General features: G+C 34.3%; 2 protein-coding genes across 2 annotated transcripts in view; both read right to left on the minus strand.

Annotated features, from left to right (window-relative positions):
- LOC136981696 (patched domain-containing protein 3-like) overlaps positions 1-27,054 on the minus strand; it is a 151,565-nt gene that overhangs the window by 43,990 nt on the left and 80,521 nt on the right. The gene's annotated exons all lie outside the window — the stretch shown is intronic.
- LOC136981688 (patched domain-containing protein 3-like) lies at positions 1,001-19,473 on the minus strand. Its single transcript, XM_067278029.1, has 5 exons — positions 19,389-19,473; positions 8,276-9,322; positions 7,882-8,196; positions 4,028-4,989; positions 1,001-1,129 (listed from the first exon to the last, which is right to left on the minus strand). Exons 1-5 carry the CDS (start codon positions 19,471-19,473, stop codon positions 1,001-1,003), a joined length of 2,538 nt encoding a protein of 845 aa, XP_067134130.1.

Below are 27,054 nucleotides of genomic sequence, written 5' to 3' on the forward strand. Positions count from 1 at the left end.
CAATTACCCATAAATTTACTAAAATTAAAATGCATGCTTTCCACTTTAGAATGGCTTGCCCGTGTACATTATACTCTTACTTTAACAAAATACTCGTTTCGGTCATCTATCCAACACCTTTGACAGAGAAATTTGAATTCGCATAACGTAGCTTCTGGTTTACAGCGAAAGTTACTGTATAGTTAATCGGGGTCAGTACAGTTAGTGTATAGTAAATCTGTACCAGTTAATCGGGGCTTCATGGCCATGCTGTTTCCATATTTTTCAAATCATTCATCTGTCTAATCGCATTCTCCAGATTAAGAAATGACAGACAGTGCGAATTTCCAGGTCTACAATTTTTTGCAATTTGCAGCCCAATGAGTCGAATTTCTGTATATCTAAATATATTTAATGTAACAAAGATGTGAGTTGATTTCACGTAAATTTTTTTATTAATTTTTTTCATAATTAATAATTCACAGTTAAACTAAACTGCTTAAATATTGTTTCTTCTGTCCATCCATAGAAAATGTTTGCTTACATATGACAGCATTCCATAAAGCAAATGTAAACAGCAGGAATATAACAGTACTATATTTTTTCGCATAAGAATTTAATTTCATATACTTACAGATTACATATATAAATACATATACTCATATAATAAATTTATAATTTGCAATTACTTTATTTAATTTTAAGTTTATAATTTTAATATATATATATATATATATATATATATTGAGTGTAATATAATATAATTGAGTATAATAATTACAGTCCTGTATTGTAAACTGATTGCTTTTTCAACATTAAGTAAATATGTATATAATATTTACAGAATGTTGAAAAAACAATCAGTTTACAATACAAGACTGTAATTATTATACTCAATTAGTAAAAATTTCTGTAAGCAGAAATTGATTTGCATTATTTATAATGATGTATCCAAATAGTTTCCTATAGGAATTTTTTTCTAAAAATCTAGTAATAAAATAAAAACGTGTTCGCTCAGCCATTACAGACATTTGATGAAAACTGGATAGACTTCCTTGGCGTCAGTAAGGTTAGATGGACAGCAAATGGCAGAATCAGTAGTGATAGCAAAACCATTTCCTATGCGAAAAATGACAGCAGCAGCATGGAGCTGTTCATAAAATAAAAAAATGAATTATATGAACAGCTCCAAGACGTCTTTGATAGTATCACAAATCATAACCTGAAAGTACTGATTGGGAACTTTAATGCCCAATTGAGTGGTTATCGTAAAAAACTCGAGACTGTAATTGGTGCTGATGTGCCTTTGACTATATGAATGACAATGGAGAAAGATTAACATCATTTTGTGAACACAACGTATTGTGTGTTGGGAACACATACTTCCTGACATCGGCTGATCCATAAAAACACCAAGCGGTCACCAGACTGGTGCAATTTCAATTAGATAGACTTTATCTGTATTAGTATAAAGTGGAGGTCAATAATATGAAATGTGAGGTTTAGAGAAGTGGAGATATTGGATCTGACCATTACGTAGTTAGGGCGGATATCAAACTGAAATTTCGTAATCAGAGACAGCTCAACGTAAAACGACGATTCGCGATAGAAAAATTAAATGATCCAATAATTGCTGAACCACTCACTCTAAAGTAGCTGAATCGCTTTGCCCTCATTGGAGATATGACAAATCATTTCTCCAACTAGGCGAAATTTCAGTAGTTTTGCAATAGAATATGCGCGAGACATCATTGGAAGACATCAAGAAAGACGAAAAGTTCAGTGAATCCAAGATCGCTCGTGGAAACTAATTGATGAAATAAAGTCCATAAAACTTAAAACTGACAAGGCTAGAACAATGACTGAGATGGAGAAAAGAAGCCAAATATATGCCAAGTTAGATAGACGTGTAAAGTGAAATTGTCTAAGACACAGGAAAGAATGGTTATAACGAAATTTCGGTGAAGCGCAGGAGCTTTCGATCGGAATGACTCCAAGACCCTGTACTACATAGTCAGTGAACTGACTTAGATATAGAGCAATTCTTGCGTTTCAATAAAAAATAAAAACGGGAAGATTCTGATCACTCAAGATAAGCAAAACAGGAGGTAATTATAACATTTACTCAAACGGATCCGACCGTTACAAACAATTTTGATATTCATGATACACTGGATGAGCTTCGGAATGGACACTGATGATATTATCCCTGAAAAAGTGAAGTTTGCCATTAAGTGCCTGAAGAATAATAGGGCAGCAGGTTTGAACGAAATTGCGGCTTACAATTTGAAGACCTGAGAGCAGCTCATGTTGGACAAGTTAACGCTACTGTTTAAGAAATATTGGAAATATAGGTAATTTACAGAGGATTGGAGAAAGGGTGCTAAAATCAAAATTCCTAAGGAAAGAGATGTATCCGAGTTTACCAACCGGCGAGGTATAACCATCGTTTCTGTACCTGAAAAGGCTTTTTCTGTGATCTTTCTTTGATGCCTACAGAATGCCTTCGATCAGCACTTTCAGGAGATGCAAGCTCATGCAGCGAGAAGATCTTCTTTCTTCGAAATATCATAAAACAATGCGTTCAGTATCGACGCTCAATGGTCAACAACTCCGTTAATTTCAAAAAGGCTTTTGACAGTGTTCACCACGTGTTCCTCTGAAGAATCCGGCAACTGTATGGCATTCCAGCAAACTTTTTCACTGTTTTCAAGACCTTACATTTGCATTTTAGTTGTTGTGTCAAAACTGAGATTGGCTATACAGACTTCTTAAAAATTAAAATAGGTGTTATTCAGGGTTGTATTCTGTCCCCTTTCGTCTTTCTTGTTGCCATCAATTTTGTTTTGAGACAGGCAGATGAGCCCAGTGCGCGTATTGCGGCCGGCATCCGCTGGTCTAACTAGGATCATCTTAGATATTTAATTTTTGTTGCTGATAGTGCCCTATTGGAAATAAATGAGACAATGGTACAGCACGCCACAGCCACATTAATTCGGGAGGTAGACAAAATTAGCTTCACGATAAACACTGCAAAGTCGAAAATTAAGCCTGTATATAACACTGCCCAAACGCATGGTATAATGTTGAAGCACAACGATTAGAAAAAGTCGAGAGTTTTATTCACTTGAGTCGTGTTATTTCCAAGAATAATAAGAAAAAGTGGATCAGAAGTGAGGGATTGAAAAGGAAGTGACTGTTCTCCGATAGTTGTATATGATCTGGTCTTCTACTTCCATCTCTTTGAGAACGACATTCTTCTTGTTCACCCCATCGTGATTTCAATAGCTATTTATGCTAGTAAATCTTGGAATGCCTCAAAAAATATCAATAGAAGTCTAGATGTCTTCCACATTGATTATTACAACGAATTCTAAAAATCCGATATTTAGATCATATCAGCAAAGGTCCCCCAAACAAGTGAGATGTGTAAACTTCATAAAATTGTCGCTTGTAGAAAAGTCAGACCAGCCAGACAAATTTTTGTATGGAGAATAATAAAATTCCTAATGCAGTCATGAATTAAATTTTCCTTGGTGAGAAACGACCATGCAGAGGCGCCATGTATATTTGGCATAAAACTTTTTCGAGAATTGAAGATTTTCAGTTTTACGTTGGGGAAAGCACTAGCCCTTGTCCAAGATCAAAATTAATGTAAGATAATTGCTGCAGTATGCTACTCAGCATTGGAAGAACTACTAATACTGGTACTACTACACATATATATCACAATCTTTAACCAATTTACCTACAATTTTTTAAAATTAGTATGAGATGAAAATTAACCACATGACAACGAATTAATTAATTATTTAAAATGGCATAAAAGACAGAAAGAATAACAGGAATAAAAAACAAAGCATGAAAAGCCGTTTCCATACAACAAGTATTACAATTTTCGTAAATGTGCAAAGAAAATATACATCAGAATATAAAATCAATATTCCTATTCCCGTGGTCAATGATCCTTGAAGTATGGGAAAACCTATACGATACAGAGAATCTTGTAATTTCTCGTTTGGTGTCTTCGCATCGTGACATGACATACGCATACGAAATGTGGGCAGGATAATTCACGCTGAATCCCACACACAGAATAAGACTCATCGTTGATATAATATCCAAGTTGACTCCCCAAAACGACATATAACCTAATGTTTCTACCATTGTAGATACCACAGACAATGCAACAGTAATTGCAACTAATAAATTCGGTGCAAACAATAGAAAAATGGCTGTTATCAGTACAGCAGTAATCCAAAACAATTGTTGAATCATTTGTCCAATGATGATTCCTTGCTCGATAAGACTTGATAAAAGCACAATGCACGAGAACAGAAATTTCGGATTCGTCAGCAATTTTTAATAAATCTCTTAATGTGTCTCTCTCTGAGTATGAAGAATTCAAATTTTTTCCCATAATAAAAAATCTACTGTATATGATATCACTATTGTTGCTGTTAAAGACGACATCATTAGACAGTGACCGCGCAGCTCGAATATTAAAGAACACATCGCGAAGTCCATCGATAAAGTCCTGCTTATTTGACATATTGTAACCTTGTAATGAAAATTTTGCGACGGGACTTTTCTGAAATTCTTTGTAGAATTTCAACCAAGACACAGTGAAATCTTCACCGGCAATATTTGGATGTTTCTCGAATTTTGTCAACAGACTTTCTATCGATTTTTGTACATTTATATCTGAGTAATCCAAGGTTTCATTAACAATTATGTGAAACGGATATGAATAACTTTTAAAGTACTTTTGATCAATTCTATAACCTTCCGTAATTAGAGAGTCTTTTGCAAATAAATGTTCATACTTAATACCATGTTCCATGTGAAATGTGCCCCATATTCCGAATGATAAGTTAATGATGTAAATTAGAATAATACTTATCTTCACTACTAAATTGAAGATTATTTTTCCCAATAAATTTCTAAAACTTGTCATAGTAAATTCTTCTTCTTCGGCGTTATTATTCTGGTTATCTTCATCATCAGGTTCTAAAATAAAAAAGTTTAAAATTTATATATGAACGAAAACATACTGAACAATCAGAAATTTTATGTAAAATTAATTTTTTTTTTTTTTTTACTCTTTCCGCCCTGTGGGCAATAAGAGGGCCTCTTTTAGTAGGCTTATTATGGGTTCGGCCAGGCCCACAATGGGGCGACCGGGTGGTGAGAGACGAGGCCCGACATATCCGAACGGCCACCCCCCGAAAAATTCCTGGGGATTATTCGACCCGTTCGGATTCGATCCCGGGTCCCCCAGAGCGGTAGGCTGCCACCTTTACCGCTCGGCCATCCGGCCGTCATGTAAAATTAATTATTCTGTAATTAAAAATTTTTAGTAGGTACTAAACTAAGAGATTATGATTCGAGATGGTATCTCTAAGTAGAATTCGTAGAAATTGGTGACGTAAGTCGATTCTGTGTAAACTGTAGAACAGGCATGTCAACGAAACGGCCCGCGACAACAATTTAATAATGCCATTTGTTTATTTATTTATTATCGTGATACCGAAGAAAATAAAGAAAATTGTTGAACTCAGTTATTATTGTTTTTATTTTTATTTTCATTTATTCATATTACTCAGAGATATTTACTTTATTTGATTCATTTTTGTGTTCAGTTTCTCGTGTACATTATATTTTTTCTATTTCTTGTTTTGAATTTCAAATTATAGTTCGTCTTGGCAAGATTATTTACTAAACAATTCTCACTATTTTACACATAAAATGCATATCTTCGCATATTAGTAAATTACAGTTTATCGTTTTATTTTCAGTATTGCCATCCTTATTTTCAGACTCGCTTTAGGCCTGTAAATTGGCCGAAAATGTTTATTCTGTGATTAAAGTCATTACTGAAAAACTACAAATAATGTTTTTTTATTTTATTGCGAAATCTCGGGTTATTAAAGAGGAATTTTTGAGTTGGCTACTTTTTGGCTACTTTTTAGGAAATTTTTGGTTACAAAATCTAAAAACATTTGGGTCACTGTCATACTCGAGACAAAAACTTGGCACTTAAGCAGTTTCAGTTTGACACCCTTGCTGTAGAAGGTAGCAGAAAACTGGTATTTGTTTCTTATTTAAATCAAAAAATTATTTCTTATTTTTTAACATTAAATAGTAATGAATAGAAACCAAAGTTATGTTGTTAATACTTTTGTTTTGTAATAAACTAGTGCTGAGTGTGCATGCGCATTAAAGCCTTTATCTTAATGTGTTGGCCTATTATCATCATATCCTCATTATTTACAGGCTTCTTTATGTTTGTTTAATACAGGAATTTTTTGTGTACGCGTGATGTAGAATAAGCATACTTATTTTTTAAAAATAATAATGCTTGCCGAAGTTTTAGACTTTCGATAACAATATCCAAAACACTGAAGTGAATATGATTTAATTGGAATACATGTAACAAAGCTTATTGAAAAAGGCTGATTAGGTGAATAACCGGAAAACGTTTTGATAAACACGTAGTATCCGAATCATATGATATGTTTCGTGCCACATGAAATTTTTTGACGTGCCTCTTCGAGCACCCATGAGAAAGGTTTTCCACTTCAGGTGTAGGCGATATTTTGTTCTTTCAGCGAAAAACGGAAACAGTTTACATTCGTTAGTGTTGTAGTACCAGAGCTAAGTGAAACTAAGAATATTTAAAAGCGGCAAAAAAATAATGCCCATTATCAATACAGCACTATAATACTTAGCTTAATCTCTCAGACAAATTTGTCAGGGTTTAGTCTGATCTTTTCCTTTAGGTTCGGTGAGGTTCATTCTATTATAAAATTTTATTTGTATAATTGTCTAGGCAAATGAATCACATTATTGTAAGAGTTCTATGAAAGAAGTTGTTACTAAATTCACGTAGACATCTCTGTTGGCATGGCAGATAAACATGTCTCATACCCGTAGGTATAGCTATAATTAAAAGTTTATAACACGAAAACAGAGAAATACATAGAAAAACCCGTAATCATTTTAATGATAAAAATAACGAAAAATATTTCACCTTAGCATAACTACTCAGAAAAGTTGGTAAGTAATTATATATTAAATATTTGACAAACTGGATACTAATAATTTATAGCTATTCACCAGCTCGCTTTCACTTATTCATTTATTCACTGTATTGTAAACATTTTATCATTTTTTCGACATGTTATGATTTCTATTGGACCAGCATTCCTGACGGTAACGTGCAAATGATTATTTTTCTGTACATTTTCATTAATGTAAGACAATGTACAAAAAGAAAAGTAATAAAAACGTTTACAACTAATTTGGATATCGAGATCGAGAAACAAACTGTTCAAACTTAATGTCGAAAGCAATATCAATGTAATGAAAAAGTGAAACGAAAATCGACCAAAAATAAATATCTGTTTGTAGTGTTCATGTTCTGCGTCGTGAAATTCTATGAAACTTCCTCGGATTCGTGTGAGTTTTACGAGTGTGCGCTTCTGCTCGTCATGTGGACATTGCTAGCGTGTCTAGTTAATAACTGACGAAAACGTCTACTAAGAAATACTGATTTTTTTCGGTTATTTGGTAAACTCATCGTATATGTTACTTGTTAGAATAAACATCTCAAACTACAAAAATTTATATCCAGCAAAATCAATGCACGATAAAATATAAATTTTATATTAATTACAACTTTGGAGTGTAATGCAAAAGACCATAAGAACATGAACATACTATATGTACTTCGGATCTGAGAACATGAAGTAACTACACTAAATTTACGTGACCAGAATTCAGATAACAGATATTATTTTGTAAAGTAAAAGTATTTTTCAAACTTCGTGTTATATATTCAGCATAAAATAACTAATTTAGTGAAATGTTAACTTTTTTGATAAATGAATTTCAACTTACCACATCTAACAACTTTACTGAAATGTAGATTCTTCTCTTCTCTGTATCCACTCATAGCCAAGCATCCTCCGAAAAATGTTATCTGATATACAAAATTCAAAAATACACAAGTTGCAGTATAATAACTGAATATTCGAATGAACGGAAAAGGAGCCATCATCCCGATGCAGTACGAAATGAAATTAGTTAGTGAAGTCAAAGTAATGGAAACTCCTGCTTCTCCATACGTTACTTCCATGCGTTTTTCAACTGAATCTTTGGGATCGGTGATTCTCCAACATGCTATTAATACGAAAGCATCATCTATCTCGGTCACTGAAATACATAAATAATTTTTAATATATAAGGAAGCGTTATCGCTAAGGTACGTTTGCAGCAACATTGATTTACTTACCAAGAACTAAAAATGGAATAGTGGTATTCCAGTAAGTGAATTCAACACCCGACGCAGCCATTAATCCAAAAGCCGACGATACAGCCATTCCAGCGTTGATGACACCTGCTAATCCTAGAAGAGGTTTGCTTCTCAGCCAGCTATTGCTCATATTGAGAAATATCGAAAGTAGAACCATAATTGCGATCACACCTCCAATTTTAGGTTTTGTTCTATCAAATTCTTTTCGAAACTCTTGTTCCATCTTTGTAACAGAAGTTGGAATTGCTTTCGTATACGTGAAATTATATTTTTGAATTGCGTCATAAACATGAGCCGACCATATTGAAAACAATTTGTTTTTTACTTCATTTTTATCATCAGTTCCATAAAATAACATAACGGCATTTACTTTATCAACAAAGTTTTGATTATCTTCAGAAACACCTCCTAAATTTATAAAATAGGCTTTAAAAGTGAAAGACAACAAATCTACATCCACAGGATACTTCAACTTTTTTCTTTTTTGTAGTATGGAATCAATTCCCACTTCTGATATCACTTCGATAATAGGATTTTGAAAGCATTTTTTGTGTATACGTGTGCAGAGATCTGTATATTGTATTGTCTTTCCATCAGATTCTAATTTTATATTTTGTATGATTTCGTCGACCAATTTCACTTCTGAAAGAATATTTTTTTCAAACATGTTTTCTTCGTTTTTTTCCAACAAGTATATTACCAGAGAATTTGGTAAATCGGGAATTCTTAGCTGATCAGAAAATTGAGATGAGTTATATGAGAATGTATTTTCTATGAATTTCTTCACGGTGAAAAGATTTCCTGTATCCGAAGTTATTACATCATTAAATGCCTTACTGGGTGTTAATGTTCTGATAAATATGGAGAGTGCAATTGACAGGATTATCGGTATAATGATAAAGTAATACGGATGCCGTCCAACCGTTTTTCCTAAAATTTTAAAAATATGGCAAAAAAGTTTTCTAACGCAATCCAGTTTCATTTTGCAGTTTGAATGTGTATTAGGAGATCGATAACCAAAGTTATCTGAAAAAAAAAGAGAAATCTGAGCAGTTATGCAAGTTTAGTTCTTATTTTTATTATTTATCTGAAATTAACACACGATAAAATTTTTCTAATATCCATTAAAAATACGTGTGTAGTTAGCATTTTTTAAGGATGAAAACTCATATTTCGTTTACAGAATTTGTAATTGTTAATATTTAATAATTAAAATATCAAAAACGTTTTTATGTCAATGACAAAATTACAGATATATATATTGTATTTTTACATGAAGAATGGAAGTATTAACTAGATTCTTCAAAGGGTAACTAGATTTTTCGGAAGAATACACGTTCAGTAACATACAAACACATACAAACACACACACATACGTACATCATATATATCCACAGAAACGTTTTATTGTTATTTCATTACGTATTACAGTATAAAGATCTTAAGACATCGAAATTTGCAAAAAATTTGCAAGGTCAAATTTCACACGTTTTCAATACTTCTTCCGAGTTATATGTATAATAGCTGAAATAGTAAATCTATGCATAGAACGTTGTGCTAAGAAGACAAAACAAAATGTAAAATCAAAGGTATTTAACTTTTGTACATCTCAAAGTAAAGATATATCATGCTTGTAAGAGAAGTAAGTATGTAATTTCTATCATTATAGTTTCCAGAACCACGTACGAAAGAATATATTGTCGAAGGCAAAAGTTATTAACTTATAATCAGGGCTGTGGAGTCGGTAGATTTTTACCCGACTCTCCGACTCCGACTCTCACTAGGGGCGGACTTGTTAACGAAGTAGGCTCCCGAACATTCTGACGTCATTACGTGATTTCAGAAGATTAGTATCAAAAAATATAGTTGTAATAATCTATCTTTAGAACGTAAGAACTTTTTTTTTCAAAGGCTAAAATATTTTTCTGAGTAATGAGTCAATACGATAATTTTTACTTTTCTGTTGTATATAACAGAAGAAAAGTGTAGCGATGGTTAAAAAAATTATTCCATTCCGAATTTTTGCACTTTTAGATTCAGGGCACCTCGAAATATCGAGATATGCAAAAGATTCTGGTTTTTTTCTGTATGTACAGTACGTATGCTAGACTGTATGAAAGACACTATTTTCAATAGGAGTCGGATTGTTTAACACAGGAGTTATTAAGCTTGAAAATGGTTGAACAATATCGGTTGGTACACATTCTAACATTCGTTTGTACTTCTCTATGTTTTCAGGCTTCCCCAGTCAAAAAGAGTAAAAATCTGAGAGTCATGTTTTGACTGATCGTCATTCTTTTCCTTTGTTACGGGCCTATACTGTATAACAGCTGGAAAAGTAATAATGACGAAGATTCTGATTATTTTTTTATAAAATACCAAATAAAACGATTTTAAAAAATTAATTAAACATTAAAATTTGATACGTCTACTGAATACATAAGTTCACATTTGTTGACTCGTTTGATGATGACATTGGTATTTGATAAGCATGTATAAATAGAAATAATAAATACATTCATATACAAACAAATTAGTTTAATAAAAATGTTGTATAAATAATATACGAGTATATTGGGTAATATATAAGTTACAGATATATTAAACTAAGTCAAAAATAAGAAATATAACATTTAGACTGGTAAAAGAAATATTGCTTATTTTGCCATGTTGAATAATTTATTATTTTTCATCTCTGTTATAAACTGAAATTATTCCATGGAATAAAAATCACTTCTATTAAGTCAGCATTCATTGAATCTCTTAAATCATATTTAATAAGTTTAAGAGCGAAAAATAAACGCTCTACCGAAACTTGGTTGGTGACAATGCTGTGACAACCAATGTTGTTTTTTGGATAATGTCTGGATAGTGCAGTATTGACGTTTTAACATTCCAAACTTGAAGAGTAGTCAATGTGATTTATTTTTTTCAGTGCATAGTAAATACCATTTTTAAATTTCGTAAAATCTTTTCTGTTTGTTTTCATATTAAAACTCAAGCTTATTTTTGAGGGTAGAGACGAGTTTAATATATATATAAAAAAAAACTAGTCTCTACCCTGTACACCTTTAATAAACAACCAAAATTTAATGACATTAATACACTTTATACGCACGCTGCCAAATTTTGTTTCTTAAACTTTACTCATTCTCAGATATTGTTTAATTGTTCAGAACAGAATAAAGAAATTAAACAAATTAGACGCTAATATACGCGCGTGGACGCGCGAAGTTTTTCTTATTATTTGACGTTTTTTGGGTTCGAGAGATCTCCAAACGTATAGATTTGCGTAAAACTAAGAGAGTCAAATATGACACGATTCAAATATTTTTGTTTTTTATACACATAACGAGTTGGGAAAGTAAAAAGGAGTCGATTCGCAAAGATTTTTGACGACTTTGACTTCACAGCCCTGCTTATAACAGTAGAGTAACAATATATCGATTTTCTTATAGGAATATGACGACTCTTTTACAGCAATCCGAATAAGACTTTTTGCATCAGAGAAAAAATTTCAGTTGATACAACCAATAAACAAAGCAGAAATTGCGTTTTTTAAACTCTTCTCGCTGTGTGAACACTCTCGAAGCCATTTAACAATGTCATTATTAGTTCAACGGGAAGAGATTGCGGAAGCCGGATGAGGAAGAACAAGAATATTGATACTACTTTTTTTATATATCCTGGCTATATGTATTTCAATTTAAGTGTTACAGACATCATAAATATGTTAGACAAACAACCGCCTTGTTTTCGAGATGACAAGAACAAATCGGCCGACGGCCGGATGGCCGAGCGGTAAAGGTGGCAGCCTATAGCTGTGGGGGACCCGGGATCGAATCCGAACGGGTCGAATAATCCCTAGGAATTTTTCAAGAGGTGGTCCGTTCCGATATGTCGGGCCCTGTCCCTCACCACCCGGTCGCCCCATTGTGGGCCTGGCCGAACCCATAATAAGCCTACTAAAAGAGGCCCTCTTATTGCCCACAGGGCGGAAAGAGTTAAACAAAAAAAGAACAAATCGGCCTACACTCTGGATAATGCAATTTGAATTCATGGACTGGTACATTTGTCTTTGGACATCACCATTAAAAAAGCAGAGAGAAACGAGAACATGCCTTCTAGCAGAGAGAAAAGTAAGCAATCTAGGCTCTTGTTCGTTTTTCTGGTTTTGTGCTTTCCTGTTTTGATATTCGTGTATTATCTACGTTTATCCAATTTAAATAGTTTCATTGCCTAGATAATTTACTTCTGTGAAGACATATTGATGAATGTTTATCCAATTGCTGGTTTAAATAGAAAAATCATATTATTACATAAAAAGTCACAAGCATGTACATATATAATATATCAGGATTGTTATTTACATGTGTACAGTTCTCAGAATTGACAACTGTTTAATTGTTATTTATAATATTTTAAAATCGTATTTTTTCATGTAATTATTTATTATCTTAATAATTTTATAAAATTGTTCTAATTGTTACAAATATTAAAATAACAACACTGAATCATTTATAATAATAAAAATCAGTCTGTAATTTCTAGCAGTGTAAGACAATAGTAAATATGTTATGGCCAAATCAAAAAATGGCCAATGACGCTGTAAATTTACTGGCCAATGTTTGATTTTTTTTTGATTTCGGCGCTTGGACACTCATTTTGAAAAATGGAATCAGCTGAGGTGGGAATGGGAGGATCAGAAGAAGTCGGAAGAAACAAGTCATGGTAGTTTCTGAGCTATAGAGGAACGTTCTCTCGTACAGGATGGTGGAGTTCCTGCTCTTTGAATTACACAATGGTTTTCACTTTCACTCTGGATTACGTGTTGAGTGTTGTGCTTTGTGTTTGGAGTCAGACACTCTTGTCTGCCTTTGGATTACTTGCAGAGACCACCTATTTAGCAAACCAGTCCTTTCCCATCCTCCTGGACTGCCAGTGATGGTTGGTGTCAACTCCAACACCTGTTGCATTCCAGGTAAATCAGACAGGTGTACTGTATATTTTGACTAGAATTCTAGTCAAGTCTTTTCAGCTGGAAGCCCTAGCCAAGCTGTGGTGTTCCTGAACACTCGTAGGCAGCTGTCTCCAGCACTTTCGATGTTATTACAGTTTTTGGACCATCTCTCTCTTTGATTTTTCCCTACAGTCTTCATCTTTAGCAACAAGGAATTCTGGGACTCTGACATTTATGTTTTCTGGATACCACCCCTACAGGTGTACTTTGCTGCAGCCTGCCTGGAGTTGTTTTGTATTTTTTTGGTTTACGCACTTCTGCCAGCTCTAGGCCTTTTGTGGTAATAGATACCTGTGCGATTGTATTTTGTGTACTCCTCTTTTGCTGAGATTGTCCTCAAGTACCTAGTTAGTAACCTTTTCTGCCACCAACTGGTTTTCTTTGATCTGCTCCAGCTAATCTCTGGTTCGCTGTAGCAGATTCTTCTTGGGCTACTGAACTCCCTTTACACATTATCTACTCCACTCTTACCAGTTAGTGTGTTACACGCTGTGCAAATACTTGCCTTTTTCGGTTGTTTTACTGTTCATGGCACAACAATCTGCTAGCTCTATGGGCTCTGTTTTGGGTGACAACAATGGTTCAATTTAGGCTGACTCTCCGGTAAATGCTAAAGAGAACATTGCCTATTCCTCTTTTAGGCACAAGGCCTATGTCATTTTAAAAGACCAGAAAAAATTTCTGAAACAACATCCAAATGGTCATTTGGGGAAAAGAGAAAATTCTGACTTCATCATCAGGCATGCTCATAAGATCATAGATGTTTTTGACAGCGTACAGGGCTAGCCATCAGATCCAGGAAATTAATCATAAATTTTCCGAACTTGCCACCAAGAAACATTATAAGGAAATGATCAGTCACATTTGTAATTGCCCAACATCACCTTACTATAGTATGAACATAAGTACCTTCAGTTTAGTTAACAAACCTAACAGTCATGCTACTCCCTCTTATAGAGATGCTCCCCTAAAGCCCAAGATCAACACCCATTGCCTAACCAAGGCTTCTGTCAACACCTTGTTGGTATATGGCCAAGATGAGACCAAAGGTTCTTAGGTTAGTAAACAGTTCATCAAAAAAAATATTAATCCGGCTAAACTTAAGGTAGGCCTAAAAGGCATTAAGAAAATAAGCAAAGGTGGTGTGGCAATTGACATCTCAGCAAAGCGAGATATTGAAAGCTGAGAATGGTATCACAGGAGAGAGCTCCTGACTTAAGAATCCAGGTACCTTCTAGAAGGAAACATAGGATAAGAATTAGCTATGTTCCAGGACATATTTCCAAAGAAGACTTAATCGATGCTGTACTTAACCAGAACGAGGCAATCAACGCTAACTTCAGTGAAGAAGACTTCTGCAGAGAATTTACTGTACAGATGCCAATCAAGGGAAGAGACCCTAATACCATGGCATGGGTAATTGATGTTTCACCCAGGGTGAGAAAGTTATTAATTGTCCTAAAACGTATTAATATTGAGTGGGTGTGCAACCCAGTCAGCGACTCGGTAGCGCACCCACTCAATATTAGCTCACTTCTCGATTATACAATGTTAGAAATGCTGCAAATATAGCCATATTAGTAGCCAATGTAAGCAGCAACACCCTATCTGTAGCCAATGCAGCAAACAACACCGCTTTAAGGAGTGTCCTAAGAAGAACAATGACGCTGCCTGCACCAACTGTACAAAACAAAAACGGAAATTATGCTCACAATGCCTTCAACAAAGAGTGTCCTGTACATAGAAAAATGAAATCACAACTTATTTTGAGAACCAATTATGGGGAGTGATCCAGGAAAAATTTGTATATACTGCAAATTAACCTTCAGAGGACTATCAACGCCACCTCTTATCCTCGCACTGTTATAAACAAATATGATCTTATCCAAGAGCCGTATTGTGTGAAAAACAGGGTTGCTTGCATCCCTTACTCTCACCCCATTATTCAGTCTAATAACTCTCACCCCTAATGCTGCCATTATTATTCCTAAAAACAATCTTCTAGTTTTATTCCATCAGCAAGTCAGCAATGACAAAATGGTATGGATTGAGACTAAGCTGGAGAATCACCCAATCATATTTGGGAGTTTTTATTGTCGAAAAGGCAGTGACTACAACTCCATAGTTAAAACCCTAGACAAATGAATCAAGAAATTCCATCATGCTGAAATCATAATGGGTAGTGACTCAAATGCCCATTCTCCCACCTGAGGAGGAAATATGTTGGATGACAAAGGTAGGGCCTTTGAAGACCTCTTGGCCAGCAATGGCATGCTCTGCATCAATGATCCCAATTTTTTTCCTACTTTCCAGAGACACAATGGTAGCTCCTGGATTGACATCACCATTGCCACTGCAAAGAGATCTAATTGATGAAATTTATCTTTGTATACTAGTACATTTATCAATTAACAGGACTTATTATACTGGAATATTATGGATGCAGATACAAAGTCTTACTGATCAGAAATAATATTTTTATTTAGTTAACAGGTTAACTAAATAAAAATATTATTTCTGATCAGTAAGACTTTGTATCTGCATCCATAATATTCCAGTATAATAAGTCCTGTTAATTGATAAATGTACTAGTATACAAAGATAAATTTCAGCTATTACAAAGAACACAAAGGCATAATAATTGAGATCTAATTGAATTCTTAACTGGCATGTTGCTGATAAAGTCAGTTTAGCTGATCACAATGCTATTGAGTTCACCGTGGGTTTCGGGGCTGATAAGGTTAGCAGAAATTACATCAGGTGCTATAATGCCAGAAAGGCTAACTGGGACAAATGCTTCAATTACTTGGACACTCACATCGCTGATCTTAACATGGTCTCAACAAAAGAGGCTGCCATCAGCATTACCAATAACACCATTAACTCTATCGACAGGGCCTGCAGCCATGCAATTCCTTTCCATAGGCCTAGCACCTCAGGAGTACAATGGTGGAACGATAACCTTGCTAATATGAGAAAGAAAAATAATAAATTATGCAAGATTTATCGAACAGTAGGGACTCTGAGAGGGATATCTTCAAGAAAAATTATCTGGAATTTCAGGTAACTTATAAAAAAAACAATTAAGGATGGAAAGATTACATCATGAAGAGACTTTTGTTCTTCAGCTTCTATAAACCTATGGGGTTTTGTGTACCACTTGTGTGCCAACAAGCTTAAACACCAGACTTGCCTTTCAACTCTTGACACTGGGGATGGTCACACTGACAATATTGATACCACCATTAACTCCATTCTGGACTCTGTGTGTTTGGGCGATAATCCAACAGAAGACTCTGACTTTCATAACGATATTAGGAACTGTACTCAAAATTTTATTGACACAGAGAATTTTCCTCCATTTATCCAGGCTGAGATTGACTGGGCTGTTAATAAACTCTTGCTTAATAAGGCTCCTCGCCTGGATGGGATCACTGCAGGCATAATGAAGAACATGTGAATCAATCGTCCCAACATCATTTCCAACCTTATGAACACTTGTCTTCATTTTGGGGTGTACCTGGACCCCTGGAAGGAAGCAAGAATTGTACCTATCCCAAAAGTTAAGAATTAGCCCATTTGCTCTCCCAACAACTATCGCTGCCTTTCTCTTCTTTTTGTTCTTTCTAAAGTCTATGACAGTCTCCTATGCAATCGGCTAAAATGGCGCCTAGAGGCCAGTAATCTTCTTAGTCCCCATCAGTTTGGCTTTAGACAAGGCCGGGGCACTTCTGACGCTATCCTTGCCATGACTGACAAGGTTAAACTTCTTCTTCACTCATACCCCTATGTTCTGGGGCTCAGTTTGGATATTAGTAGCGCCTTCAATGCCGCTTGGGGCCGCTAATTCTCTTGCAGCTGCGGCAGGCTTGCTGTCCTGCTAATATCTACCATGCTTTCTCAGACTAACTTAATAACAGGTATATTACTTTTATTTCAGGTAACATTGAAATCAAAAGAAAGACTTTTAGAGGCTGCCCTCAGGGTTCTATTTGTGGCCCTATGTTCTGGAATCTCCTCTTTAACAATTTTCTTTTTGATATCCAGGACTGTGATGGCATTTTTGCCTATGCAGATGAGGCTCTGATTATAGTGGCAGCCTCTTCTCGTTTTGGATTGGATTGTAAGGTTTAAAAAGTCATAGGCAATGTCTCTGAGTGGAGCAAGAAGCAAAAGTTAACGTTCAACGCCAACAAAACGAAGGGCATCGTGTTTACGAACTCTGGTAAGCTTCATCTCTTTCGTAAGCCACCTACTATTAAAATGGATGGGGTCTCCATAAAAACTACTACTTCTATCAGGTATTTAGGGGTCATCATTGACCACAAGTTAAATTGGGCTGACCATATTGCTTACATAGCCAACAGGACAAACCGGTTTTTCAACACTGTCTCTAGGGTGGCAAAGTCAAAAAATGGGATCTTTCCCCAGCTATTCTTTCTACAATCTATGACAGCGTGTTACTACTGATGATCTGTTATGCCGCCCCAGTTTGGGCTGGCTGTTTAGGCTGTGTGCACATTGAACAGAAACTTTGTAGTGCATAACGCAGGGCTCTTCTCTGTATTTGCCATGCCTACTCCATTTCCTCCACGGCTGCCTTGCAGGTCATTTCTGGTAAAATGCCTATTGACCTTGCTATTTCATTAGCTTCCAAGGGATAGCACTTTCGCAAGGGTCACAGCATCAGTCTAGCCAATCAATCTTTCACTTCTTACGACATTATTTGCCACCCATCCTGGAAAGGCCACAGAAAGGGAGGATTTGCTTCCTCTCTTCCTGCGGCCCCGAATTTAGACTTAGCCTCTGGATCATGAAGATCTGACCGTCTATACCGATGGTTCTAAATCTGACAACAATGTCGGTAGCGCGTATGTGGTTTACCAAGATGGTGTGGAATATCATGACAGGTTTGGTCATCTTACCTCCAACTGCTCACCATATCAGGCTGAGCTTACAGCCATCTTGATGGTCATTGAGTGATGCAATAACCACAAAAACAACAGCAGGATCAATATCTTCACAGACTGTAGGTCTACTATTGACACCATTAATTGTCACTTGCCAAAAACTCCATTGTCGTCAAAATCCAGGCCTGTGTCGCATTCTCCACAAACACCTTTGCCATCTCATGGATAAAAGAACACACAGGCCTGCTCGGCAATGAGAGGGCTGACTTCCTGGCCGGGAAAGCTGCCAGTCTCGCTTTGAATGAGTATCTTTAAGCCGGATGCACACATGCGGTGCGGCAAGGAAAAGCGGCAGAATGATGTCACTTTTTCTCGCCGCAGAGGTCTATTTCGTGCCGCTTTTCACGTGCCGCGAAAGTTGGTCGAATTCTATCTTTCGCGGCGGCCGCCGCCAAAACGCATTTCTATCAGCCAATAACATTTCGTCTGGCAGTCACGTGAGAAAATACAATCACGTGGTGTTTTAATGGCGGAAAGTTCGAAGTGGTTAACCGAAATAAATAACATCAGAATAAAGAGGAAAGAATAATAAATTTAACACAAATTCTACACAGATACAGTAATCACATATTATTTAATTCAAAGAACAAAACAAACGAATCTTACTCGAAACAGTATTCTTTATTGAGAGATCTTAATCGAAGAATTAGCCTATTTTGTACATCAGTTCTTTATCGATCCAACAAAATATCTCGGCAAGATTCTTGCCAATACGATATCTCTAATCCAAAATATTCATTCGAATCTTCGACAAAAACTTCTAGCTAAATAAAACGAGCCGTACAAAACAAAATTTGTAAACACGTGGATAGTGGAGTGTCGATATCGTTTGCCATCTTGAATACTGAACGCATGCGCCAAAATGTAAACGGATTGCCGCTTGTGTGGTCGTGCTGCCGCGCGGCGAAGACGCGTTTGCGTCACCGCTCTTCCTTGCTGCGCCGCATGTGTGCATCCTCCTTTACTCTTTCATTCTTGCCTCCTACATTAAATCTCTCCTTAAAACTGAAGCAATCAAAACCTGGCAAGAACGGTAGGACAATTGTCAGGAGGGAAGCACAACGTAGAACTTTTTACCCAACGTCCCAACCAGTAAACCAACCATTTACAGCCATGACACCCACCAGCTCACTCAATTCCTGACCGGCCATGGTAGGTTTAAGAGCTACCTCCATAGGTTTGGTCATTCTGATAGTGACTTGTGCCATCTCTGTGGTGTTCCAGATGGAGTTTGGCACTACATTTTCTACTGCCTGATGCTGGAGGACTTCAGAGAACCTATTTGTCTTCTTCTTCCTTTGGGCAGCAGCTAGCCCTGCCAGGAAAGCCTCTTCCTTCAGGATGAAAATCTGATTTTAGGCCTATTGAACCTTGCAAAAAAACTATTTACACAGCACTTCTATCAACTGAACAGTGCTTCAAGGGCTCCAATGCTTCTCTTGTTTTGTATGTTTCAAGGTATTTATTAGTGTGTTTATGTACTTACTCATGTATATATTTCTTTTCTATTTTATTTTACTTATGTTATTTAGCCATATTTCTGTGTGTTTACTTTATGTTCATATCCCATCCGTTGTATTTTAACAAGTTTACCCGATGAATATAGTTTATAAGCATTATTATGTATATAGCTCATTCATGGTATTCCTTCATAATGTATTTATCTTTTTTATTTTATACTAGCAGACCAGGCCACGCGTTGTTCTGGCTCAGAATGTATCTATTATAAATGTATAACACTTCCTTTATGGGGGAATTTCAAAATATCCTTTCTTAGTGTACATTCTCTTGACATACCTTATTAAAACGCAAAAAACCGCATCTAAAATAGTATAATAGAAGCCGAGTTCTTCACGGTAAACCTTAATTCTGTCCATCTCCCCCCAGTGGGGGGAATTTCGACATGTATATTATATAAAAACACGTGCGTATTTGAATGCAATGTTGCGTCAAAATTTCAAAGGAATTGGTAGGAACAAACGAACGTTATATTTTATTTATATAGATAGATAGAAAATGATCTGCTTCAGTCCATTCTCACAGAAAGGCATAATGCCTCACAGAAAAGCAAACTTAGGTCGTCGGAGTTAGCGCCATCTCTTGGACATAAAAGCCTTAATCCTAGGTGATATCTTTTAATTTATATGAATGTTTAACGGAATAATATATAGCCTATGTCCACTCTGAAGGTCCATTCTAAATATTGGTGAAAGAATTTTTGAAATCGGATGAGTAGATTCGGAGATTACCTGTTACAACCAAATTTAGTTACCTCTTTATATATTAGTATAGATATAGATTATATTATTTTATTTTTGTTTTTACTCTTAATCTATTATTCAATTTGAACTGTCTGATCTGTAACATGTAATTCTCATATACTCTATGTATTCTGTCACTGTCCCGGTTGTGCATATGCGGTACTGGGTTTGTGTACGTATCTCTGTACATAATAAAGAAAAGATTGATTGATTGATTGAGTACCGGATGGCGGCTAGCATCAGACAAGCATGGTTTCTAATATTTGCTGCAAGTGTCAGAACCTGTGAAAATACAAGCATGTTGGGTGAATAAAGAAAGTTCTGATTCCCGCCATATTTAGTCAATTAGTAGTGTTATTGACACGTGGCAGAAACTTTGGTAGTTTTAATAGTATATTGGGTGAACGAAGATGACATCTGGTTGTCATAGCTTGCCTGAAAATGAAAATAAGTTGTTTTTTTGTTTATTGTTGAACATAACATTTATTGTTCTTTAACTCGTAAGCCGGAAAACCCCTTACGCTTATTAACATATGTGGTAACCAATGTTTTGGTTTATGATGTGTCGCGTTGTACTGGACAGATATGTTGCGGGTTGTATCAGAAAACAGCGTTGCCGTTTGTACAGCCCTGGCCAAACTTTGCGATTTCCTGCCGCGCGAGCAACTGCAATAGCAACGGCTGTTCCCGTTAACTAGTAATTTCCCATCGAAAATTGGCGTGACTGCAACCACAACTATCATAGAAACAAAAAGTTCTACTCGCGCCGATTGCAAACGCGCATCCAATCAGTAAACGCCTTTGTACCACGTCATACGTTGACAACATTGAAAATAGTTCGTTTTCATGGCGGATAGTTAGGGGATTTATATTTTTACAGAATCGAGATTGATTGAGCTCATTCGGGCTCACGAATACCTGTGGGATTTTAATTCTTCGTTTTATCGAAAATTTTATCTTCTTGTGTATTCTTGCCAGCTATATCAAAATAATTGCCTTTTTTTATTTTACTCATTCCAGAAAAGGAACTGCTTACCATTTCAATAAGAAAAGTAGCTAAAATTTCGTAAATAGTATGAAGTAAAACCTTAAAATGTCAGTAAATTCACAGAAGTAGTCAAAAACAAGCTATTGTAATTTTATTGGTTTATTATAGGGTCACGTGTTTCGAGTTGCAACGTAAACGAACAATGTGTGACAACGAGAAGACGCGCGCGACTCGCGCTAATAAGACAGAAGTGTTACAGGTTGTATCGGAAACACTTTGAAATTAATAAAAATTATGTTCTCACAAAGTTTTTTTCTTTTATGTGACAATATAGGTAACCTACAGCAGAAGAAAAAAAACAAAGAAAAGAAAGAAAGAACCTATGCAGCTACCAAAGAACTGCTGGGGAAAAATCGTCTAGATAAAAAAAAACAAAAAAAGAAAACAGTAAATAGGCGTAAATCAGTTCAAGAAAAGAGATAAAACCAAGAGACTCAATACATCATCTGTGGTGAAACCTTCGGAACAGATTGAATTCAGTGTAGGATTTGTGAAGATTGGTGTCACGAAAATTACGCTAATCTTGAAGAAAATTATTTTTATCAATGTGATGTTTACATTACCGAAATAAATAAAAAATTAACACAAAATGCATTTGTCATTAATTTTAAAACGAATTGTTAAATTTTCAGACTAATAATTTTTAAAATTTTTTCACTTATACCACTTTGTTCTTATGTATTAACTTAGTTTTACGATCTGTAATTTGTACTGTTTTACATTTTTTAATAATGACTCTGTCTAATAATGAAACGTTGTTTGTGAAACAAAAAGTAATTCTTTTCTTGCAGATTTTTCTCATGTTTGATATAACCCTCTACAATTAAACTCTGTAAAAATATAATGACTGTAAAAAGTGTAAAAAAAAAATTATTAATATTTTACCTTAGAAAAATGAGTTTAAACAGGTGTTTTTATAAGACAATGAAGTTTTGTATAAAATGTAATCTGGACAAATTCAGATGTAAATTTTTTTATATTAAAGGAAAAGCTTAGGTGTCTGGTACTAGAGGACCTTTCCCTGTACAACCTCTCTGAGCAGATTTGAGATTCTCAGCCCAACTTTTGCTTTGCGGCCAAATATGGCTAATAGGGCGACTGCTGAATGCTTTGGTGAATAGAACGGTTTTTCATAAATTAAATAAATCGGAGACCCTTAGCCCAATGTGTTGATTTATTTGTCTGCATCCATGTCATTATCATATACTAAAAATTTTGGTTGGCACGTTCAATAAAATCTTATCTGTGGTTATGCCTCGGTTTTCCGTGTACTGGTTTCACTTCATGCCATAAGTTCTTTAGTCCATCTATAACTTGTTTCGTAAATTTTCTTCCATAATCTGATTGAAGCTTACTTGGAGCACCTATAGTGGTGAAAATATCCAGACACTAGCGCTCTTTTGCTTTTCAAAGATCGCAAGTAATTTAAACTTAGTTAAATGATCCTGATAATTAAGTATAAACTTGTACTTGCCGTCAGGATTTCTTTGCATGTCTGTAAGATGTAGTACTTGGCATATTGAGTTAAATGCATTAAAGTAGATCCTTCTTGGGATTTGACAATTTTGTCTGTCATGAGTTGCTTACGCTGAGGTAAAATGTTATGACTTTTTTGGTGACATTTTTCTACATAGATTGTAGCTCCTTTCCCATCCGTATGCGACTCCATGTCCAATTTTCGAGTGGGTATCGTTCAATATGTCGAAAAATTCTGCTGTATGCATATAGTACGAAATATCGCTATTGTGTTTTGTTATTGGCACAATAAGTGTTTTTTTGCCGTCAAATTCAATAGCATCATATTTACTTAGTCGATGATAGTTAACACTTTTTTTTCTGCTTTGCGTATACTTGTTTAATATTTTTTTATAAAAGAGCCGTATTCCCGCTATTATTTGCTTTTACTTGCAGCAACGCATTCAAAAGTATTAGAAAACCAGATTTTCTTAGCAAATGTTGTTTTCGCATTTACGTGTAGTCCAACTTCACCCAGCATATTTTTTTCATCAGATGTAGCCATGGGACAACTTATGAAATAACAATTATGAATATTTGAAATTGTAATATTGTTACATGGAATACAGCCCTAGTAAATTCTGTACTGTTGCTAATTTAATACGTTCCTATAGAGTTAAACGTGTTGTAGCAAGCAATCTTTTATTAACCTCAGCATAATTACTATATGCTCCTGCTTCCAGCAATATGTGTCATCACACATAACCCACAATACATATACGTGTTTTTTGATTTAACCACTGAACTCAACTAATTCATAGAAAATGCTATAGAAATACGAGGGATACAATAACACCGTTATGTGAAAATAATAATGGCAAGTCGCAGAAGCAGGACCTACTCCGAAAAGCAGTAGATAAACGGAATATTATCATCACAACATAGCACCTACATTGGTATCACGTGTATGGCACCGTCACATCGGAAGCGTAAGATGTGCAGCCTGCCAGACAGTCTTGCATCATCACATCGAATTTTAGCCAGAAATTTTTCGCCACTTCGAAAGATGGCCGGACAAATTAGTATATACACTGGGCGTTTCACGTACATCGGACATTTGCCACTCCTCTAGGCCAGAGTGCGAAATTGCCAGCCAATTCGAAGACTGTCCGAACTTCGGGCATTGGCCGTAACATATATATTTATATCACTTAAAATAATTAGTTTGTGCAAATCGTTTATTTAATTTAATGTGTTATTTATGATAAAAGTCAAAAATATTTTAACGTAAAGAAATCAAGTAAGAAAAAATATAGATCTTCTGTCACCTTGACTATTTTTTATTTAATATATAACAACATGAGAATATGTAAACCTACAAACATATGTATTTCATAATAAAACATACATCGCGTTTAAGATATTCACGATAAAATAAAATATTACATCTATTAAATTAACTTTTTAATTATTATAAAACTTGAATATTTAAAAATTATTTTTTATGAACATTTTTGTTTTTATTTGTTTAATTTAATCTTGTAGAGCAATAGATGTAAAAGTGTTGATTTTTCTTTTTAAATATATTTTATTTGTTTATATTCAAAGTTTTCTTAATAAATAAATTCTTACTACTCATACAGAGTAGTTAAATTTACAACATTCTGAAATAAAATTTTATTAATGTTAATATTATATTATAAACTATTTAGATTCAGTATTTTTTAATTATTCTTTTAAATAATATATCTAGGCCTATATTTAAAATATTAAAGCTAGGTTTAGGTCGTAAAAATTGTTATTAATTAAATGACATTATTATTTTATAGTCAAACATAATACATTTAATATTTTTTATATTTTAAAATTGTCATTTCTGTTTAATTTTTCTAAATTGTAAAACTGTGACATAAAACGTCAACTGCGGAGTAACAAAAGACTTAAGAATAAACAAAAATGATAAATGTAGAACATTAATGAACTTTTACATATATTCTTGTATATATTGTAGAAGCATATACTATTCATAAGAGCATATACATGTGTTTGGGCAGTAATTTGAGGGAAATAGTAGACCTATAAATTCTCACTGTCGTGTGTCTGTTAGTCCAGCTGGCTGCCTGTCATTCTTCAATATTGAGTACAAGGAGAAAATATAAAACCCGATAAAAGGTACGGAAACGACAATGTCAAATAGCCCCGATGAACTGTACCCGAAATTTCGTTTTATACCAGAAGTCACGTTATTAAATTCAAAAATTTTCCGCGGATAAGTGTTAGATAGATGACCGGAACGACTCTTGCTAACAGAAAAAGCATGAAGTACAGGTTTATGTCACTACTAACTTGAGGCGAACAGCAGAAATTTCAAAATAAATAAACTAAAAATATGATACAAAATTTCAGCCTGAGATTTTGATTATGTCACAGTATATAATACTTCTATAAATTTACATGTTTTGATGTTTTTATCAAATAATTAATAAATATGAAATATTGAAGGAAAGATATGATATGTATTTTTCCTTACTTGATTATTTCTTATTTACATTAAAATATTTCAGAGTTTTATCATAAACAGCACAATAAACTACAATTAACAATTTCTACAAATTAATTATTTTAAGTAATATAAATATATACTATTGTTCTAAATGGCGAAAAATTACAGACTGATTTCTATTATTTTAAATTACTCAGAGTTATTATTTTAATATCAGTAACTCATTACAATTAAAACGATTATATAAAATATATAAAGTTATTAAAATAACAAAATTTACATCAAGAAATAAGATTTTATAATATAAATAATAATTAAACAGTATTGACAGTATCACATTGAATTATCTTTTTTGTTGTCTATTATTGTTCTCATATACGATTTGAACATGTCTTCACAATCTTATAAACAGGTTATGGAAGGAAGTCCTTGAAATATTATACATCAACAGTTTGATGTAAAACTATAAATTAAACAGGATTGACAAAATCCTAAACAACTTAGAATTGACAACTGTTGACATCTCAGAGCGGACAACTGAACGACAAATATATTGAATATGTACATGTTTGTGATTGTTTAGTTAATAATATAATTGTTCTATTTAAAGAAGTGACAAGACAAACATTCGTTTATTTGTCTACACAGTAATAAATTATTTTAACGAGAAGACACTATGTAAATTATTTAAATGTTAGATAATAGACAAATATTAGAAGAGAAAATCACTAAACTAAACAAACGAAGAAGAAACCGGAATGCCTGTAATTTTTTCATTTTAATGATAGAGCATAAGCTACAGTATATAAAAATATTAGTTAAAATCAAGACTAGCAAGACATGCGAACTCAGTCCGACGCAATACATCAATACAAAGCCGAATTTAGCTGCACGTCACAGGTTGGGATTTCTACTGAACTTCCTTGCGCAGTTGCAGTAGTAAAGTTTAGAATCTACATAACGTTTGTATCAACCCAATCAATATATTACCAGTCAGAATTATTTATCCCTAGTTATTTCTTCTATTCTCTAATATAAAGTATCTCCGAAAAATGATTTAATTAGATCAGTAATACAACGTAAATTTCAGAATACAATAATAATATTAGAGCTTTTATTACATTTTGTAACTACTAAACAGTCATTAACATTTTAAACATATTGTCTAATGTTTAAAGGGGTCCACTTTTGATCGGGCAAGCTGACGTCCTGGACAATCGAAAGGTTTTACAAACCTAATCCGCTCATCTTTTTAGTTTATAAATAGAACTTGTTTAGTTAAAGTCTTGACTATAAAATTATATATAAAGATGATATTGTATCTATAAATACAAGCATTTACCGCATGTAACTCTGTAAAGCAATGAAAAAATAACCTGCTCGTTACATATAAAAATTCAAAACAAAATGAGAAAAAGAATATGCGAATTTAAATAACACTTAAAATTATTTTAGTTTTATTTTACTTACGTACTTTTCTTATAATGACTATCGGGACGTG

Source organism: Centruroides vittatus, unplaced genomic scaffold, assembly GCF_030686945.1.
Source record: "Centruroides vittatus isolate TY-2023 unplaced genomic scaffold, ASM3068694v2 contig_788, whole genome shotgun sequence".
In the NCBI taxonomy this organism is placed as follows: domain Eukaryota; kingdom Metazoa; phylum Arthropoda; class Arachnida; order Scorpiones; family Buthidae; genus Centruroides; species Centruroides vittatus.